The sequence below is a fragment of the Rhincodon typus genome, chromosome 11 (genome assembly GCF_021869965.1).
Source record: "Rhincodon typus isolate 14 chromosome 11, sRhiTyp1.1, whole genome shotgun sequence".
Taxonomy (NCBI): Eukaryota; Metazoa; Chordata; class Chondrichthyes; order Orectolobiformes; family Rhincodontidae; genus Rhincodon; species Rhincodon typus.
Window position 1 is genome coordinate 51655477 of NC_063342.1, and position 22733 is coordinate 51678209.

At 39.4% G+C, this 22733-nt stretch overlaps 1 protein-coding gene across 1 annotated transcript in view; it reads left to right on the forward strand.

The window, feature by feature from the left end:
* il1rapl1b (interleukin 1 receptor accessory protein-like 1b) overlaps window positions 1-22733 on the forward strand; it is a 1317350-nt gene that overhangs the window by 68401 nt on the left and 1226216 nt on the right. The window contains exon 2 of the mRNA XM_048603178.1: window positions 18386-18487. Within this exon, the coding sequence (XP_048459135.1) occupies window positions 18406-18487 (82 nt within the window). The 5' untranslated portion in view covers window positions 18386-18405. The remainder of the gene's footprint in view (window positions 1-18385; window positions 18488-22733) is intronic.

Below are 22733 nucleotides of genomic sequence, written 5' to 3' on the forward strand. Positions count from 1 at the left end.
AGAGAGTTGTCCCTCCGGAAAGCAGATAAAGGTGGGGAGGGAAAGATGTCTTTGGTGGTGGGGTCGGATTGCAGATGGCGGAAGTGTCGGAGGATGATGCGTTGGATCCGGAGGTTGGTGGGGTGGTACGTGAGGACGAGGGGGATTCTTTTTTGGTTTTTATTGCGTGGACGGGGTGTGAGGGATGAGGTGCGGGAGATGTGGGAGACACGGTTGAGGGCGTTCTTGACCACCGAGGAGGGGAAGTTACGGTCCTTGAAAAACGAGGACAACTGAGATGTACGGGAGTGGAATGCCTCATCCTGGGAGCAGATGCGGCGGAGGCGAAGGAATTGGGAATAGGGGATAGCATTTTTGCAGGAAGGTGGGTGGGAGGAGGAGTATTCTAGGTAGCTGTGGGAGTCGGTGGGCTTGAAATGAATATCGGTTTCTAGGTGGTTGCCCGATATGGAGACAGAGAGGTCCAGGAAGGGGAGAGAGGTGTTAGAGATGGTCCAGGTAAACTTAAGGTTGGGGTGGAAGGTGTTAGTGAAGTGTATGAACTGTTCGAGCTCCTCGTGGGAGCACGAGGCGGCGCCGATACAGTCATCAATGTAACGGAGGAAGAGGTGGGGTTTAGGGCCGGTGTAGGTACGGAAGAGGGATTGTTCCACGTAACCTACAAAGAGGCAGGCGTAGCTTGGGCCCATGCGGGTACCCATGGCTACCCCCTTTGTCTGTAGGAAGTGGGAGGAATTGAAAGAGAAGTTGTTGAGTGTGAGGATGAGTTCGGCTAAGCGGATGAGGGTGTCAGTGGAGGGGGACTGGTCGGGCCTGCGGGACAGGAAGAAGCGGAGGGCCTTAAGGCCATCTGCATGGGGAATACAGGTGTAGAGGGACTGGACGTCCATGGTACGTCAGCCTCTCTGCTCCTATGATGCTGCTTGGCCTGCTGTGTTCATCCAGCCCTGCACCTTGTTGTCTCGGATTCTCCAGCATCTGCAGTTCCTACTATCTCTGATTCGATCATTACTCTTCTCCCTGTTCCATAATTCTTGTACCTCACCATCGCAGATTATTTAAGAATTGAACAATGATAATTTGCATTTATATAACTTCTTTTAAAAGATCCTAGTGTTGTAGAATATTCCTAGGCACTTCACTGGAGTATTCATCAAACAAATTTTGAATCTGAGCCACACTTTAAGGGCAGATGACAAAACATTCAGGTTTTAAGAAACAATTGCAGTTAGTGATCTGCTAAGCCATATTGTCACTTCAATCTTTGCCATAATTCTCATTGAAACTGTTATGTTCTTGTACCTCAACAACTGCCTGGTACAATCCATGCCTCTGCTTCCCTATGTCCAAGGGGTGCAGAATTGGGTGGATATGGTGAATAATTGATTTCAGCATTCACTGCCAAGTCTGTAAGGTAGTGTAAATTTGCTATAGTCCCTGAGGATCATAGGACCATTAGAGAGATGACAGGTGGAACATTCAACCTGAGCGTCTCCATGCCTCAGGCGAGGGAAGAGGTTGAGAAGGGCGAACGTTCCTGGTAATCTCAGCTGGTGTGGCAGTCAAACCTGTGCTATTGGTATCACTCTGCATCTAGTCAACTGAGTTAACTGACCCAGATCTGACTGGACTATGGGAAGTCTTATTATCTGTCAAAAGAGCTCACTGTTCCAGAATCACCTGGAATTCAAGCAGAACACTCTCTACTGCTTTTTCTCATTACAAGCTATTTTCTTAAACCCCTTGCGCCTCACCTCTGGTGACAATTGTGAGGAACTTGTGGATTATTCTGTCACTAGAACTGAAACTAGATGATCAGCAGCCTTTGCCACTTCCCTGCTATTCTCATAATCTGCCCATGCCCTCGACCTAAGTTATGTCATTTTCTAGCTTCTCCCCTCCGGAATCTCCAAACTCACCTTCTCTCTGTGACCCAGCATTCAGTCCCGAGATCCTATTCCCAATAAATTCCCACTCCATCCCTCCTTGGTTATCATGTATTTTAACTATCTGTCCATTCCTTATGATCAGATACTGACCCAAAACCCAGTCTTTCCATCATCCCTGTTTCTAAAAGCAAAATCCTTGGCACCATTTCTGTTCCAAAAGTGTCCTTAAGTTGTGGGAAAATAGTCTGTGCCTATCTTCTCTGAAAATCCATTTTTGAATCATTTCAGAATAGGTTTCTGCCCCTATTTCAGGAATGAAACAGCTTTCACTGTAGTCACAAATGACATCCTGTACACCATGCCTGGAATTAGCCGTTCCTGTTTGTGATTTTCAGCTTGTCTCCAGTCTTTAAATGGTTTACCACACCTCGCTTTTCTAAGCTCTCCTGCCACTTTTGTCCAGCTGACTGGACTGCACTCCCCTGGTTCCACCCTTGTCCATTAACCATATCCAGGTTCGGTTGCAGTGACTTCTCTTCCCATTCCCGCTCAATTACCTTCTGCTATTCCTTAAGGATCTGTTTAGCCATTTTATTTTTACTAATTCCCTTTTGCGATATTGCCCCTTGTTGGTTTAAGCAAGTAATCTTATGACACTCCGTCTACCTCACTATCTTTAAATTGTCAAGCCAATTGTCCAACATTGGAAAATGGATGTGCAAAAGTTGGTTCCAGTTGAACATTGGGAAGCCCAATCGACCATTTGGTTTCTGTTCCCAGACAAAGGTTGTTCACAAGTTATCAACTGTATCGTGCTCTCGCAATTGTCTGAGGTTGAACCAGATTGTCTACAATTGGTGCTGTATTTTACCTTGTTATGGGTTTCCGTACACAAATGATCATCGTGGAATGATGATTTTGATCTCCTTGCCCAATTCCTAATTAGCCTCCGCTCACATGTTGGTGAAACGTTCATTCATGCTTTTGGTACTTTTAAGCCTGACTATTTTAGTGTGCACTCCAGGCCAGCTTCCCGTATTCTCCATTCCAAAAGATTAATTTAATCCGAAGTTCTGCTCATTTTAATTGTACCAAGTTCCATTCAGCCATCAGCCCTGTTCTCACTGGCCTAATCAGTTTCTGGTTTAACAATGTATAAGTTTTGAAATTCTCCTCTTCTTATTCCTCCAGAAACCTCCCCTTCACTTCTGATCTCTTAAGCATCCCCAGTTATTAACTTGCCGCACCATCAGTGCCCACCTCTTCATCTGCCTCCACTCTTAAGGTTTGGAATTCCCTCCATGAAACTTATAATCTCTCTACTGCTCTTTCCTGCTTTAAGATACTCCTTTAACACCTTCCCCTTTGACCAAGATTTTGACCATCTGTCGTAATATATCCTTGTGTGATTTGGTGTCAGATTTGTTTCATAATACCCCAGTAAATCACCTTGGGATGTTTCATTGTATTAAAGTTACTGTATAAATGTGTGTTTTTACAACTTACTTTCTTTCCATTTTTCTGTTTGCTCAAATTGATGGAATAAAAGACTTTCAACCTAATGGTTGAATTAAAGTTTTATAGTGTTATAATAAATCAATTGATATCTGAATAGGTGTATTAGTTTGACTTGATGAACACCATAAAATCAATTGATGGCCCAGTACTTGATGGCAACTAAATACGTTCCTCATTTCAATGCTGAACATCATCCAAAGTAATCCTTATTTCCTTCAATTAAACTATGATTCTAAATTTTGCTCTTAAGTAAAATTGGGCATGCAGGAGATTAGTGTCAGATGCACCTAAAACTTGTAAGCAACAGAGGTTTGATTCCTATAATGACTATTCATACGGGCATCTGCTTTTTGTAATGGAAAATTGGTAATAATGCACCCCATAACTTCTTGATGTGTGTGCTTGACTGTTGGAATTCCTCACTATCAACACAGAAAATTACTACATTTTGTGTCATTTTAAGCAGAAACTTTGGGGTCGTTTTGAGTTTGGTTGAGGCAAAGCATGGGATTGATGCCTATTTTAGGCAATTTTTAATTAATGATTTCCAATGTTATCACACGCACCTCTGGAACAGGTGGTACTTGAACCTGAGCCTTCTAGCCTGGTGCCCATTATATGTATCTCATTAAGCTCCGTTGACGTCAATCAGGAAATATGTTAACGGATGAGAGATTTGATTTTTGCCTAGCTTACAAGATTGGACAAAGTTAAGTTGATCCCCTTGAGTTTTTAGCTGCACAATACTTCATTGTTAGAGACATTATCGTGTTGCTTGATCAGAATACTAAGTATATTTGCCTGATTGGTGAGGATAAACTTGTCAGTGTGGAGCCCAACTTCAGAAGCGCTAAATGCAGTTTTGGAAATGTGCAGCAATATGGTACTAATACTACAAATATTCAGCATTCAAAGTGTATTTTGTTCTCTTCATTTGAAGGAGGTCAGTGAATTAATTAATGTCTGTATCTATCTTGAGGCTAATCAGATAGAAGTTCTTTTTTTTTACCACTCCTTCGGTGACAATTGAGGTACTTGTGGTATGGATGAAGTGAACCAAATAGGAGCTGGCAGAGACCAGACTTAGTTTTTCCTTGTAACTGTTTTTCCATTTATGAAATTGAATCTACTCACCTCTGAAGTAATTTATTTTGAGGCACAGAGTCTTCAATAAGTTCTTTATTAAATCAAAGTTCTGCAGCAGAGTAATCAAAAAGGCCAGAGAATTGTGAAATATATTTGACAGTTATTACTTTGAAACAGCACTAATTAGTAAAAGAGCTGAAGGGTAGGATATTTTTCCACAGCAGGTTACGGTTATGATGATTAGGAATATATTATCCAAAAAGAAAATGGAAGCATTATTCACCAAGTAATTTTCAAAAATAATTTGTTTGCTTTTCAAGCATGTGACTAATCACCAAGCTATGAGAAAGAGGAGGAGAGTGAACTCTTGGCAGCATTATCAAAACTTAATGATCTTTTATGACTCCATCCCATTCTCTCAGTTCCTCACTCTCCGACACAAATGTTCAGATGAGGCCAACTTCGACAAGGGAGCCTCCGAAAAGTCCACCTTCTTTCTCAATCGAGGATTCCCTAGCTCCATTGTCGACAGGACCCTCAACTGGGTCCGACCCATCTCCCGCACTTCCGCCCTGAGCCCCATCTCTTCACTCCTGCAACAGCTATAGGGTTCCCCTTGTCCTTATCTGCCATCCCACCAGCATCCCCATCCAGAAGATAATCAGATGCCATTTCCACCACCTCCAGCAAGATGCCACCACCAGACACATAGTCCCCTCCCCTCCCTTGTCCGCTTTCCGCAGGGACCGTTCCCTCTGGGACACCCTGGTCCACTCTTCCTTCACCCCCACACCCTATGGCACCTTCCCCTGCAACCGGTGAAAATGCAACACCTGCCCATTTACCTTCTCCCTCCCCACTATCCAAGGGCCCAAACATACCTTCCAGGTGAAGCAGCACTTCACCTGCACTTCCCAGAATCTAGTCTACTGCATTTGCTGCTCACAATGTGGTCTCCTCTACATTGGGGAAACGAAGCGTAGACCGGGTGACTGCTTCGCAGATCATCTACATTCTGCTCTTTTAAAAGACCATGAACTACCTGTTGCCTGCCACTTTAACGCACCACCCTGTTCCCTGGCCAACATCTCTGTCTCCGGCTTGCTACAGTGTTCCAGTGAAGCTCAACACAAGCTGGAAGAACAACACCTCATTCTCCAGTTAGGGACCCTGCAGCCCTCCGGACTCAATATTGAGTTCAATAATTTTAGAGCCTAAACTCTCCCATGTCCCAGCTCCCTACTCAACATAGCCTGTTGTTACACACCACCTGTTGTTAGTCACTAATAATCTCCATTAGCAACTACTCGCCCTCCCAGCCAGATCGTTATCAAATCCTTTGTCTGTCCAACTGTTCTTTTCTTTCTTTAGGCTCTATCCTATTGTTTACTCCCTACCCCACCCACCCTCCCTATTTTCTGCATATAAACTGATGTTTCCCAGCCACCATCAGTTCTGAGGAAGGGTCACCAGACCCAAAACGTTAACTTTGATTTTTTTCTTCACAGGTCCTGCCAGACCTGCTGAGCTTTTCCAGCAACTTCTGTTTTTGTTCCTGTTTTACAGCATTCGCAGTTCTTTCAGTTTTTATGATCTTTTTAGGGCCTACTAAGATTGACTGATCTTTTTGCTGATCAACCAAGCTGTCTCAAATTGACTCGTGGTTTGTCTCCCTTTTGCCATAATTAAAAGAAAGTGACCTTGTAGCTTTGCGCATTTTATCTTATTGCTAAATAAAACTCTTCCTTGATCCAGTCTTGAATGTTGGGCTACTTGTGGAGATCAAATTTCACAATTATTTCACTTAACCTTGACTTCACAACTAATAAATGCTAAAATCCTCAATCATCTTCATGCTATTCCATATCCTCTTCATCCTCATGGATTTAAAATGACCTGAGTCCCAAGTGTGCAATTTGGAATAAGGCTGATAATCTCTTGCCCAGAGGATATAGTCCCATCTTCAATAGTGGGAGATCCCATTATATCAGTGCAAAAAGATGAGACTGGAGCATTTGCAGTTGCCTTCAGCCAACGGGGTAAAGTAGATCCCTCTGGTTCTCTCCTGAGGTTCCCAGCAGCATGGATGGTCACCTTGCGGCTAATTCAGTTCACTCCATGTGAGATCAAGAAATGGCTGAAGGAACTGAATACCACAAAAACTGACAACATTTCAGCCATGGTGCTGAAGACTTCAGGGCTAGCCACACCCTTAGTCAAACTGTTCCAGTAGCGTAACAACACTGAAGTCTGTCTGATACAGAGAAGAACTGATTCATCAACTGAGGGAATTCTGTAGACAGTACTGAGCAGGAGTATTCTTGCCAATATTTGACTTGATATTATAAGATTTGGTGGGGTCTGGATTCAATGTTGAGATATCCCAGTGCTATTCCCTGCTGAATGCATCCCACTGTCAACACCTTTATAGAACAGGACATAACTCAGAAATAATAAGAATTCTAGTATTTTGGCTGTACTTCATGCTGACTATTATACCTACATCAAGATATTGCTTGACTGGTGTGTGGGACAGCTTTCCTCATTTTGATAGAAGTCCCAGATGATAGTGAGAAGAACTGTGTAGGGTGGACAGTGTTAGCGCGCTTTTCTTTCAGATCAAAGTCCCAGGCTGAAGTTGATGCCAAGTCATCACCAAGTTTGATCCATATAGTACTATTTTTTAGTGATAACTCAGTGCTTTGGGCTTTTTCGTGGAGGACGAATGCTGATCACATTGCTGATTCTTATCTACATAAAATTTCAGAACTTAATTGGAAGATGTACATTTGTTTTTATTAATTCTTGGCATTACAGTGCAACAAAATGCTAAGGAATATTTATACATCTAAATAAACAGTGCAGAAGCAGCAACTTTGTGGACTATGTGCAAAGTGTGGCAAAATGATGAGCATGTTCTTTATGAATGATATATTAATTTACAGTTGATCAAAATCTAGCTTTTTGCTATAAAATTCTTGGTATAATTGGCCACATAGCTGTTTATAGACCTTGTATAATTCATAACTATTGCTTTTAGTAATTGGTACTTACACTTCACAGCATTGCATATAACAGGACTTTAGTATCTTTTTTTAAATTGAAAGTCTATTGTAGAATGAAGTTTTATGAATTTCTGTAGTGTCTTCTTATAAGCTTGTTTCTGTGGAGAAACTACAGGTGTCAAATTTAGGTACAGAAGGACTTTGGTAACTTGAGTGTTCTCCTAGCAGGAAATATGGATCAGTCTGTGCTGGGAGATGTAATGATTTTTTGCAAATGAATGGACTATTGAATTCCATCATCTGATTTAATAATTGTCACTTTCATCACAAGTGCTTTCAGAAGGGGGCAAAGACAGTCTCTTAAAATGACCCAGGAATCAACTGACTGCAGAGGTTATCTAGATTTCGTGGAACCAACATGGCTTAAAGAGACAGAACGAGCTGAAATTCATACTTCCCGTCAATTGAAATGGAACCAGCAGAATGCCACCAGGGGCTTCTGAAAAGGTCCTCCTTTCCTATTTTGATTAAAACCTTTCTTTAGTATGTTCCTATGTTGGAGATGGAACCTTCCCTGCATTTTAAAAAATAACCTAAAAATATAACTTCTGCAGACATGAAATGCAAGCATGTTTTTTGTATTCCAAGAAACTGCTTTTCTCCGTGAGAGTGAGGAAACCAAGAACTCTGGATGATGGAAATCTGAAACACAAACAGAAGTGCTGGAGAAATTCAGCAAGCCTCGCAGCATCTGTGGAAAGAAAACAGAGTCAATGTTTTGGGTCTAGTGTCCCTTTGTCAGACTGATTCCACTCTGTCACTGAAGAAGAAAAGGTACCTAGTGACAAAACTGATTCCAAAAGGAAACATTAGGACTGCAAGAATATAAGTGTGATATAAAATTTACTACAGCTGTTGAGCCAACACATCAAATAATCAACCTTGGTCTCAGGTTAAAACCTTATACCTCAAGCACAACTAAGGACTCTAAACTATGTGCTGTTTTGCCTTGCTTTGCCCGGGACACAGTATTGTGTGTTAGGGCCCATGATTTCATATGTTTGATGTCATATCATTTGTTTTTTTCCGTAATTCGTAATAAAATTCTGTTCTTTTTGCACTGAAGAAAATCTCGTAATAGTGTCTGCTGAAAGCAGTTAACTACAATATTAGGGAAAAGTATAGCTATATGTTAAAAAGAATTCCAATCTTTTTGTTGTGACCAACCAGGGAATTGTAAAGAGGAAAGCTGATTTACACCACTTCTCTTGGTTGTGATGAAAAGAAAACTGTTTAAAAGTATTAAGTGTTTTTGTGTGCCACCATGAGAATTGACGACAGTTCTGACAAAGTGAGGATTTTCAAATTAGCATCCATTGATAGTCTGAGATTTCTTTCCCTAGATATTTGATATATGCTGAGGGGAAAGTGCAATTTAAGCTCAAATGGTTTACTTGAGCATACTTCAATCTTTTAAATGAGTTTATATCAGTTGGTATTGTCATTGATTAACATTTTGCAGCTACAAGGTGACCTCTTTAGCATCTTATCCACTGTTCACTTAGAAAGCAAAATGGCTATCTAGCTCATGAGGAAATTTAATTGATTATTAAATTAAGGTAATAGTTTTTGTGCAATTGGTTTGTCCTCAAGAATATTGTTTTAATGCTCCAAAGCTTTTTTGTCTTTGAACTTGATGTGAATAGAATTATAATTTATATACTAGCATGAATCACATCTCATTTGTCTGTTTGACTTCTGCCCTGTGGGATGTCCTCTATTTAATCAGCATGAGGTTTTTAATAATATTTAGGATGGTGTGTGACTTGCTGACACTAAGCTTTGTTAAATAACTGATTTCTGCAGCTTTATGCATGCAATATGATTGAACAATGTTTGAATGGTTGTGTTATGCCACTGTGAAGTAGCTCTGCCAGTTTGCATTTGATCAAATAGCATTCTGTCAAAAAAAAAAGCAGCATTTTGGAGGTTAGCTTGCTTTTTACTATTATTATTGTAACAACATTGTTTGGATTTCTAAAACTAGACTGTGGAACCTAATGGAGTAACCTGAATAATGTTTATCCTGTAAATTTTAAGTGGTTTTTAGAATCTATGGGTAGAATTTTTCCAGCCCCTGAGCAGTATAGATAATGGCAAGAAATTAGAAAAAATATGGCAAGGATGAAAAAAAAAGTGCTTTTAGACTTTGAGGGAAAGTAATTTCACCTTACAGTTTCAAGAGTGAGTTCTGAATCTTGCCAGTAATTGGTGATTACCTCATTTCCATGCATTTGCATCTTACTAGCTAATCTCATTTCATGTTGTATTCAGTTTGTGATTGTCCCATGGACTGGTGAGAAAATATGTGGTGTCAGTACCTGACTTGAAAGTCAGTGTTACCTAACAGATGCTGCTTGCTTCTTCAGATCCATTCACTAAGATCTCAATGTATACTCCAGGGGCAGTGTCTTTCTCTGTCTCTGTCTTTAGGCCACTGACGTCACCAGCTTCACAATGTTATCTTGGCCAATCTCCGACTAACTCAAAATGCAGTTCAGCACTCCACTGCACTTTGAGTTCTAAACGCTGTCGATTTCAGTGCTGCTGCCAGGTCTCCGAGTGCAGGTGCACACAACCACGGGGTGCATTTTATTGCTTTTAGCTTACTTTCTCAGCACATAACCTGGATTCTCACAGCATCTCTGGATTTCCTTTTACACATTGCAATCTGGGGATTGGACCATGGTCAATCCTGCAGGTCAAGTGTGATGAGTCTAATGGGTAATGCCCAGAGGGAGAAAATGCATTGTGCTGTGAATGCTGGAACTCCATCAAAGTTGCCCAACCTGGATAGTTGGCATCTTTGACCAAGTTTCAACTGCGCAATGAGGGGTAAAATGGCTACAAGCACACTGACACTGATGGGTGGAGTAAATTTTGTTACTTTTGGTCCGTGTAGACAGTGTGGAATATTTGAGCAATTTGGCTTAGTTTAGATTGTCTGAACATTGGCTATCATCATACTTGAATACTGCACCCACACTACATTGTGTTCCTTTGTTGCGCGCACAATGACATTTTACCTCCAGAGAGATGCATATTTGTGAACAATCACTTGTCACATTGAAAAGGTGGCCATAGGTATGGAACTTGAGTGGAGGCAAGTACCTAATAAAGGCATTCACATGGCATTTGGCCTCAAGTGATCTCTGTCAGCTATCCTAATTACTTGTTGCAGCTGCGTACAAACCTTTGGCTGCTCATGTGAGAATATTCAGATCTGTCTGCATTTTGAGCTCTGCAATATCTCTGCAAACAGTTAACTTGGATATGTTGAACATAATCGGGCAGAGTCAATGTGGTTTAGTGAATGGTCAAAAATGATTTCTGTATCTATTGAGATTTTTCTGAGGATATTACACAGACAATGGATAAAGAGGAACCAGTGAATGTACTGTACTTCAATGTACTTAAAGAATTTGACAAGGGGTCACAAAGTTTTTTGAAAAAAAAAAAATCCCTCGTGGTGTTGTGGGTAGCATATTGGTATGGACAGAAGATTGGCTGGCTAACAGGAAACAGTGAGAAGGTATAAATGCAGTTTCTCAAAAAAGCAATGTGCTTTTTATTCATGTGAAAATGGACTTTCATATTCTTCCAGACTTGTACTTCATTTGCCAGATCTTTGCCAACTCAACTAATTTATTCACTTTTATAGATAGCTTCTTTATGTTTTCTTAATTTCCTACACATTTCTTGGAGTCATTGGCAAATATGGCAACCATCCCTTCTGTCCCTTCATCCAAGTTATGGATATAAACTGTAAATAATTGAGGTCCCAGCACTGATCCCTGTGGCACACTACCATTTCACATTGCGATCCTGAAAAAGGTCCATTCAAAATAATGCTGTGGGAATATTGTACAGACATACAGAAGAGTATGCATTTATAAAGCATCTTTCATGGTAAAGATGTCCAAAGCATAATCAAGCCAATGCAGTACTTTTGATACGTAGTCATTGATGTGGGAGACATTGGCCTACAGTAAGATGCTACTTACAGAAATTTGAAAATCAGACATTTTGTTTTTAGAAATATTGTTTGTGGGTTAAGCATTGTGCAGAACACTTTGGAGAATTACGCAAGTCGTCTTTAGATAATGGTATGTAGCTTTTTAAAAATATCAATCAGAGAGCATATGGGACTCCAGTGTAGTCTCTCCAATAGAAAGCACTTTTAACAGGACAGAGCTTCCTCAGTACAGTCTTGCTACATTAGAATGTGTTGATACCGATTAATGAGAACCTCCCTACTACTCAAAGACCACTTTTGGAGTTGAGGAGACCATGGCAAAGCAGAAACCACATTGTGAGATCTTGCTGCTCTGTCCCACCTCTAAGTGAGTTTCCCAGACAGATTGACATGAGAATGAGCAACTTGGCTTATGGAGGAGGTAGGAGGGACTGCTAGTGAAGGCAACTAACACTGAAATCACTGCAAATGTCCAACATATCAACAGCGTCTGACAACTGGCATGGAGTTTTTCAAATTGATGGCCCATCATTTGATTTGTTTCTGCATTTCTAACATTTTTCTTTTAAATTTCAGAATTCTAAAGTCTCTGAAACTTTTCTTTTTATTTTAATTAAGACCCCATTTTCTTGCACAGATGGGATGTTCCATTTTTTCCATCCAGCACTGGAGGAGCTCTGCTGAGTCCAGGTCCCAGTATGGACTTGGAGGCAGCTTCCCAGCTGGAGGTCATACCATTCCTGTGGAGAGGTTTCAGTCCTAATAGCTGTTGGTTTATTTTGTTATTGAACTTCAAGTAGCCTACTGAAGAGTAATACGCCAGAATTTGCTGCTCCCCTTGCCAAGCTCTTCCATTACAGCTACTACATGGGAACCTGCCTGACAACGTGAAAAATTAAAAACCAAAAGAACTGCAGATGCTTTTGAGAGTGCCTCTGTTTTGAGGTGCCCTCTGTCTACCAGGCTACTGCCTGACCATAAATACAGGGTCCCTGTTTCAATATTCAATATGTCCTATATCCCCTGTCCTTAACTTGGTAGCCAATTAGGAAACCACCTTGTGCAAAGTTGTGCAGACAGATGCATTACCAAGATGGATATATAAGTGATTTTGACAACATTATACCTGATATCTGCTGGAAAATTGCACCCATTGTGCACAAAATCTCTGGAGTGGTTCTTGAATCCAATATCTTCTGAATCTGAGGCAGGGGCACGACCACCGATGCTTGGCTTGCGTTCTGAGATTTGATTTATTATTGTCACATGTACTGAGATACAATGAGAAGTATTGTTTTGTGTGGTAACTAGACAAATCATACCTTACATAAGTACATCAGGGTAACAGAACAGAATGCAGAATATAGTGTTACAGCTATAGAGAAAGTGCAGAGAAAGATCAATACTAATATATGTTTATTCATATACATTGTCAATCAATAATTGCAATGTTAGGCAATTGTCAAAATAGTTTAGTCGGCTGTTAGTTCAAACTCTAACAGCTTAATGATTTGTGTTATTGCCATTTCACATTATTCCCCAAATCTTCATGCTTTTTATAGCTTTTGATGGTGGATGAGGTTTTCATGCCAAACTCTGGACAAAATGTGACATGCAACCTAATAGGTTTGGGTTTCTGCAGGCAGTTCAAAGTCCATACAATTTGGTGCACCATTGTCTCTCACATGGGTGAGATTTCTCCATTCCCTTAACTTCTCTGCTCCCTCTAACTGAATCTAACACCCAGGTGCTTTAATATTCGTAAATGTTCCACTACCTGATGAATGGCCTTTTGTTTTTGCCGGGCCTAGATACGCAGTTACAAGTGGTGTTATGATCAGTCCCTGAGTTCTCAAGTTTTTTGCAGTTCCAGACAGGATAAGTCAAATCATTAAGATGCTGGGTGTGTCAAGGTGAATTGGTTCCCAGTTATTCACCTGCTGTGTTGGTTGCTTGCAACAACTGTAGAGTATGAAACACAAAAAGAAGCAAGAAGAATGTGGAGACAGGAGTATATAGTGTGAAAGAGTGTGTTTATTTTTAAAAAGCCTAACACAGGAAAGTAGAAGACAAGCAGTCAAGAAGAAGGAGGGAGAGAAAGTTTTTGAAAAGTGATCAACAACCAAGCACAAGATCACTTGAGTTTAAGTGCAATGGAGGATCCACCCTAAGAAAATATAGAATAAGCAGTTTACTTTCTGCTGTATAAACTTAAAACCAAATATATATAAAAATTTCACTTTGTCCTCTACTCAGCAAGTCTCATTTTGACACTTGTGATTGCTAGCTCCTTGAAGTCTGAGTTGCAGTTTGAGACTTCTGGTCTCTGCCCATCAAATGACTGTCTGTGAGGAAAGTGAGACACTTAGACTTGAGTATCATCATCATTTGGGAGAATGCTGTCCATCAGAACCATGTGAAGTCAATAAAAACTTTCATTTTATAAACAAATGCTGATAGAAGTAAGTATTTTTCTGTTTGTGTACTCAAAAATTACACTTCTTGGACTTAACTTTCACCTCCATAACATATGATGCAGTAATTCTCTCCATGCTAACCTCGCTACTTTGTAAACCAAATACCTGGCGGAATTTGGTAGCCAACCCACCAATATCTAGTGAAATGAATGAATTTGAGACAAACGTGATGATGTGGTCCATCACATCTTATTCCTGAAATTGCCTGTTGAATTTTTCTGTTAACTTCCTCTGGTGTGCACAGACATTTTCTGGTTGGTAATGTTTTCTTTGTCTTCAATTCTTTTTCATTTGCTCTAGCCTTGAAGTTTTGCACCATTTTAATTTTTAATTGGGAGGGGCACAGATCCTGTCCACTGTCATTCCTAATTCCCCATTTCATGTATTGATATTCTTTGGTGACATATACAGAAAGCGCTCTTTATCTGATGGAGTTGTCGGCAAATTCATTTTCCCAATGTTCCTGGGTGCCATGTCACCCTAAGCTGTTCGGAGATATTGGGTGTGGGGCACAACAACATTTCCTGTGGTTTCTGTTCATCCTGCATGGATCTCCGGGCTCTGCACAGTAGCAGTTTCCAGAAGTGGAAATCAAGCACTGGCATGACAATTGACATTCACATGTGGCTCAGCCAGTAATGCAGACCGTGTATGAAAGACTGAGATGGTGATCGACAGTCCAAAAAAGAAATCTGCGATCATCCAGATCAATGGGTTGATGTCCATGGTACTAGAAATCTTAAATGGAAGGATATTTGTAGGAGAGAGATTTAATTTATATTTGGAGAGAATTGCACATCAACACTGAGTTAGTAATAATAATGTAAGCTGAACTGCTGACAATGAAAAGACTTATTGCAAGTTACAGAATTAAATGCATTTCTTTTTGGCTCTTGGAGCATACATGTTTCTTGTCCTTTCAATAAACTTAATAGAATTATTTGAAGTTTAATTCATGCAGTATAATTTTGTACCTATTTAGTCTCAGACATTTATAACTGTCTGTACTGTGTAGTATATAATGTCACCTGAAATTTTCTTTTGTTCAAAACCCATCCTCAGTGATGGAGGGACCCTACACATCAGTGCAAAAGTTAAGGCTAAAGCATTCACAGCAATCTTTAGCTGGATGTGTCAAATGAATGATTCACCTCAGCCTCCTCCAGTGGTCCCTAGCATTACGGATACCGGTCTTCAGCCAATTCGATTCACTCCAAGTGATATCAAGAAATAGTTGGAGTCACTGGTTACTGAAAAGGCTACAGACCCTGACAACATTCAGGCAAAGGTACTGAAGATTTGTACTCCAGAACTTGCTGCTCCCCTTGCCAAGCTCTACTAGGACAGCTACTATACTGGCACCTGCCCGACAACATGAAAAATTAAAAACCAAAAGAACTGCAGATGCTGTAAATCAGGAATAAAAACAGAGATTGCTGGAAAAGCTCAGCAGGTCTGACAGCATTTGTGAAGAAAAAGTTAGAGTTAATGTTTTAGGTACAGTGACCCTTCCTTGGAACAGGAATGTGAATATTACCCAGGTATGTCCTGTGCACAAAAAGCAGGACAACTCCAACCCAGCCAATTAGCTCCACATCAGGCTACTCTTGATCATCTGTAAAGAGATGGAATGTGTCATCCACAGTGCTATCAAGCAGCACCATCTCGGCAATAACCTGCTCAGTGATACCCAGTTTGGATTCCATCAGGGCCTTCAGCTCCTGATCTCATTACAGCCTTAATTCAAACATGGACAAAAGAACTGACCACCAAAGGCAATGCAAGAGTGACAGCCCTTGACATCGAGGCTGTATTGGACCAAGTGTTGCATCAGGAACCCTAGCAAAACTGGAATCAAGGGGAAATTGGGACAAACTGTCCATCGGTTGGAGTCATACCTGCCACATAGGAAGATGTGTCATTGTTAGGGTTTGGTTATCTCAGCTCCACGACATCTCTGCAGGAGTTCCTCAGAGTAGTGTCGTAGGCCTAACGATCTTCAGCTGCTTCATCAATGACCTTCCCTCTGTCATAAGGTCAGACGTCTGAAATCATTGGCAAACATCCCCAGTGTTCAGTACCATTTGCAACTCCTCAGTTACTGGAGCGGACCATGTTCAAATGCAATGAAATCTGGACAATATCTAGGCTTGGGCTGACAAGTGTCAAGTAACATTCATGTCAATCAAATAGTAGGCTATGACCACCACCCCTTGGCATTCAATGGTGTTTACCATCACTGATTTCCCCATTTACCAATATCTTGGGGGTTATCATTGACCAGAAACTCAACCAGACTTACCACATAAACACAGCGGCGACAAGAGCAGGTCAAAGGCTAGGAATACTGCAGTGAGTAACTTACCACCTTACTCCCCAAAGCCCATCCGTTATCTACAAGGCACAAGTCAGGAGTGTGATGGAATATTCCCTTCATCTGAATGGGTGCAGCTCTAACAACACTCAAGAAGCTTGGCACCATCCAAGATAAAGCAGCCCGCTTGTTTAGCACTATATCTTCAAACATCCACTCCATCTACTACTGATGCTCAATTGTAGCAGTGTGTACTATCTACAAGATGCACTGCAGAAATTCACCAAAGATAGCTCCTTCCAAACCCACAACCACTTGTTTCTAGAATGGTAAGGGCAGCAGATACTTGGGAACAACACCACCTGCAGGTTCCTCTCCAAGCCACTCACCACCCTTACTTGAAAATATATTGTAATTCCTTCACTGTCACTGGATCAAAATCCTGGAATTCCCCCCGAAATGGAATTGGGAATCAACCCACAGCACCTGTATGCAGGAGACATCGGATGACTAGTTCCCACTTAAAGGTTTTTAGCTTGTCCATTAAAAGTCTCAGCTAATATCTATTGCAGTGGAGAAATAAACTGGATGTCTTTAAGCTTGAGATGCTTTTTTTTAAGTCAGCAGAGCAAAATAGCTCCTTGTCATCAAGAGGTTCAATAGTTTCTCCCAAAAATTCATTGCCCCTGCCTTTCTGTTCAGCTATCTGGGAGCCAACCACACAGTTGTTGATAGACAGAAGGCCTTTGTTAACAAAATCTCAATGACAGGTCTGGAGACTAGTGACCAATCAGCTACTTGGTACCAGGCAAAGCTTCATTCATACATCCCCCTTGGCTTCAGCTCATCTGTAAAATAATAAGCATTCATTTCTGCTTAAACAAACAATGGTGTCAACAACAGCGTAGGGTTACTTGCTTTTAAAACGTGTAGCAATTGTTCAATTCGTGGTTTTTAAAACAGTTCTTTTCCCATTTCTATCCATTATCAACATTATAGGGGGAGGAAAAGGTTTTGGTCTTTGCATATATTATTTTTTCCTTCTTGATGATTATGTCAGCTGCTGTGAGCGAGATACTCTTTAATCCTTATAAAGAGAGTAAATGGTACTCAATTCATGTAAAGAATTTGTTTAGCAACGTGAAGCACTTAAAACCTTCTGAAGCAATCATTAATGGATGAAACTAAATGAGTTTGTACAATCACCTGTAAACCTTTGCTTTTTTCCAGTATAATCTTGTGGAATAAGAGAATGATATCAATCCCTGACCTTTTGATAGTTTCCCACCCGTTGTGCATCATTGGTGAACTCGAGTTGGACAAAGGAATTGTTGTGTGTGGATCTGAAAGTGTTAATACTGAAGCATGTCAAAAGAATCATGCATGATTATGTCATAAGGAACAGTTTAGGATCTTCAGAAATCATTAATATTCAGGTCCTTCTCCTTCATCTTAATAACTATGTCCATCATATCAATTTAACCTGCTTGCACATAGTAAATAATTTCTTGATCAACAGCAACCAATTCTAATTAGACCAGCAAGTGATTTTCTTCTATCACACCAGACCAAGAAGGACCTATAGGTCCCTCCAATTAAATATGTGAGGGTAGTGAAGCCTCTAGATGGTGAGCTGTAACTCTGTTGAGACACATTTACATTGGCTTTTGGATCACTGACTTCCCTTTGGAGCTGAAAATCCAAAGCAGTTGTTTGATTTTCTTTTTCAATTTAGTGCCTAATCTGAATGATGATACCAGACTTAGCAGTAACTTTCAAAAGACAAGTGGATATATATTGGAAAAGGAAATATTTGCCGGGCTATGAGGAAAGAGCAAAAGAGTGGTCTAATTGGATAGCTCTGGTACATAATTGCAATGAAGTCTAGACAGTAATCTGTATTAATTGGTTCACTGTGATAAGATTCATTGAGGGCATTTATAAGATTTATGAGTTCACAGCAGAAATATTTTGCAAGCTAGTCTTTAGGCATATCAGAGAGCTGATTTAAATTGTGCGTTTTGGCATATTATTAACAGGCAATATGTTTTACTTTTCAGGCTGCCTTTCAAGCTGGAAAATGAAAGTTGTTGTTCATTTAATGATTCTCTTGTATACATCCACAATTCAAAGCCTGAAGATTGTATCCAAACGGGGTTCAGGTAAATGAGTAGTTTTCAGTTTCTCATTTTTATAATTTGCAGCTGTAATGAAAATGCTTTCAAAATCTAATTCTAATATGCAACAATCAATACTCTAATTTCCTTGTAATAGAGCCAGTCATCGTATTAAAATTAAGCTTTTGAATTTCCAAGCAGACACAGTATATTGCAATTTGTTTATGTATAGATTGCAGAGAAATTAAATGATTTTGAAGTATAAATGGCTTAATGGAATCCCAGCTATTTTTGTCTTTTTTGTTGTTTACAAGCAGCAATGTTTTTAGACATGGATTAAAGATCTGTATTCACTTGTTTGGGAAAACTAGTTAGGGAAATTGTACATGTTGTTAAGAGATGCCAGCTGAGTTTGTTTTTTAGGCAGAAGCTTAGTTCTACAATTCCCAGTATGCCCAGGTGTTTTGGTCCATCGAGGGAGTGGAATGAGGTGCGCATGTTTGGTCCATCATTACATTTTTTGTTTTTTTTATGTAGCTGCAGACAGGACTCTGGGCTCGTGGAACACACAAATTAAGGCCATGGGATTGGAACTGGCTCAAAACCCTAAGCATGAGACCTGGGATGGCCAAAAAAGGAGTGTCCTCTGATGGGTTAATAAGTTAGGTGGAGAGCCTCAGAAGCTGGGAGGGCAGACAAAGATCATTGACCCTATGTTGGGCAGATTGGAGCAGTCAAAGATGGTGTTTCCATACCGCCAGTATTTGCTTCTGGGAGCCTAGGGCTGACTTGAAGTTCTAGGAGCCACCTGGTTGCTAAGATGGGGCTAAAAGAAGTAGTGTTTTCTTTGTACAACTTGGGCATATTGACAACTTGAGAAAACCCCAATGTAGTGTTAGCTTACGTGAAAATAATTGTCTGTGAAACGGCTCAATTGTTTCCATGAGTAGGTGCTGAAGTGTAGTTACAAAAATCCAATGGAACATTGTTTTGGGGAACAGATTGAACTGCCTAGAGATATGCTTTTGAAAGAGTCCAGAAAGTAGGCTTCAACAGTGAACAACTGTAATTCCTTGTAAAGAAAAAGCTAATACAAGCAGGTGACCCATGGTGACCTGACATATATTTTTAATTGCTTTTTGACATTGTGTGTGGACTGTTTGGCCACAACATTTTGTGTTACCCATATTTATCTTCCTAATTCTGGATTAGGAGATATGTTTGTACATATACATTGTGGATTATTGCAGTTCTGACTTTATATAGTCACATTGTTTTGTTTGTTCAAAACTCTGAAATCTTGTGACTTTATTCTCCTCTTAAATGCCTGGAAACTCAAGTTTTGTTTCCTTTGAATGAAAATTCCTTAGGTAGACAATAACGCAAATTCAGGTCTCATCAGGGATCATATAAGGGGTGACATTCTGTCAATAAAGCAATATGTCCTTTTCCATGATTCAGTAACTGCAGAAAAGAAGGGATAAGTGTGTACAAGTATATTTTGCCCTATCCCTGGGATATTCAATGCCAAACATAACATGTAAAGTTCTCGCTTCCGTATCAAATTCTTTGTTCAGGCATTCTAAAGATTGCACCCCCATTGATCAATAGATAATCACAAAATGTCTGCAAGAATGAATAGAAGGCCAAGGTAAACTGAGAGCACATTCATAAAGTTACCCTCTGATGTACAGTTGCAGCATATATTGGCAAAATAGACAGCTTCTGCATTTGAAATACTTTTAGCCAGCAATGACTTCTGATGTGAAATAGATTATCATTCACTTTCCTATGGGGAAATTAGTTAAATGAAAGTTGATGTGAAAGGTCACTAAAATGTTTTGTCTCATGGAATTGTTTTAAGTTGTGTTAACATATCTGCATTCATGATTTTTAGCAAGAACTCTTGCAAGAGTTGCCCAGATATGCATATTCATCATAAATGTTGTGGAGCTGCAGATTATGATTCTTTTCTGAATGTACCAACCTAATTACTCAGATCACTGGCAAATAATATTTAACTATTGAGAAGTGACAGAATGGCTTACAGTTCTTGTCCCATGGAGTTTTTCATGCCTAATATGTTTATCACCTATTAACTAATTAAAAGCAAAATAAAATGTTAGCTGTTAATATTTACTTGCATGTTATTGATGTACATTTTCTTAACTTGTGTTCTCAATGGGAGCTCCCTTGTGGGAGGCACGTATTTTAAATTATAATATGCATTTCTGAGGCTAACATCTTGTACCAAATTTTTACACAGTGATTCCAATGGTTGAGGCTCCCTTCTGATTGGAAGTGAGCAAATTATCCTAATTGTTCTGAAATTATGCCTTGGTTTTATAATATACGAAGAATTTAAACATCTACATGTAATTCCTTGCCATTATAACAGAGGTCCTGTCTTATTTATCTTAAAAGATGATACTAAAACAATAGAAGAAGGAGTCATAAGTTTGGCACCTTTTGTTACTGGTTTGTAAATTTGCTGTAAATGCTTTTGTTCCTCCACAAACTGTATTTTCAATGATGTAATTTGCATTGCACATATTTCGTCTTGGAGAAGTCAGTGTCTGATGAATACAAAGAGTGTACATATCTTCTGCTATGGTAGGAAGATGTTACATAATTCGTAATCAAATTGAATATCAGTTTGGATATTTTCTCCGTCAGCAATGTAGCCTATAAACTTTAAGAGCTTTCAAAGTTGTATAATGCCCAATTAATGTTCTGCCATCATTGGTTTGACTGGGTAAATATGGAACAGATATTGACCAATTACTTGTCTCCACTTGTGGGTTTCTCAATAAAATGATGGTTGGATTATGAAATATAGAAAAAAAAACCTATTCACCGTCCAATTTCATTTCATGGATTTTAATTTACTGTCACTCCCAGAATTATGATTCTGTAACATTTTTAAAATACAAGTTTATAACGGGTGGGTTAAAAACAACATTGCACTTGAAATTTTGATATTATCAATGTTAGTTCACGCATATGATTGTGCGGCTGACAAACAAATGAGATTAACTTCTGTATGTTTTTTGAACTTTTGAAATTAAATATTATTGTTTGTTACAGCATTCATCTTTCTATAGGCCACATAGATTATTACAAAGTATGTAATCAACTCAATTGAAGTGAGTAAAGTTGAGTTGGAAAACTCTCAGGAAATGTGTATATGAATGAAGGTTAATAGAGATTCTTGAATCTGTCAATTATTTCTTAGTTAACTTTGAAAATCTGAGTGCACTTTGATGGGATGGTGTTCACTTGGGGTATCTGTATTTTAGATAAGTAGGTGAGATACTGGTCAGTTTGTTTAGATGAAAAACTAGGAAAGACATCTGATTAGAGTCAAGTCTAACGTTAGATTGGCTTGATCCACATTACGCTATGTTTAATGTTTTCATTGTTTGTCATGCAAGAAGACATCTGTTTTAATTAGTATGGCACATGTATTCTATATACTCCATATTATGGGGCATTCTGGGATGCCATTCTTAATGCTATTGTAATAGGCATAAAGAGCAAAACTATAACACTCCATATCAACTATATTGAACCGTTTGGATACTATCTCTCATATTTATACGATCTTCTCATTTGAATGATCGATAGTATTCAGATAGAAGTTGACGAGTTTTTGATTTAACAATTTAATGTAATTCATTTTAGTTGATATGGTTCAGTGCAGTTTAATTTGACTGACTTGAATTTGACTTGTCAGTTTTTTTGCTTGCAATTAGAAAGCGAATTATAAATTTTGAACACCTGGAAAGATTCACCATGCATTTCAAGCACCCACTCGAGTCACCCAAATAATCTCTCTCCAATTCATTGCCTCAAACTCCTACATAAGCTAGATGCAAGTCTCTGTCTACATCAGTTGATTATTGCTGTGTTGTTTGTTTCATCCATTGAATTCATCCAAAGCTCTTAAATTAGACACCAAGTATTTCAGAAGTACTTTATACATAATTAATTGTATTGAAGAGATTCCATATTTTTCACATCGTTTTAAGCCAAAGAAATAGCTATGAAAAATATTATCCTATATTGATAGTTCCATATTTCCTTCATTGGCATGATATAATTTTTTGCTTACATGAGTGTTGTTGGTGACGTTGCAAATGTGTTTCTTTTCAAAAGTTGCGTAGTGCTCAAAATCTTAAAGGATGTTAGAAGTAATGGCAGTGACTTCTCAGTTTCGACACGTTGCTATGTTATAATTTTGCTGTGGGTTTACTTGGACTGTGGCATAAATTTTTCTGCTGTGACTTCA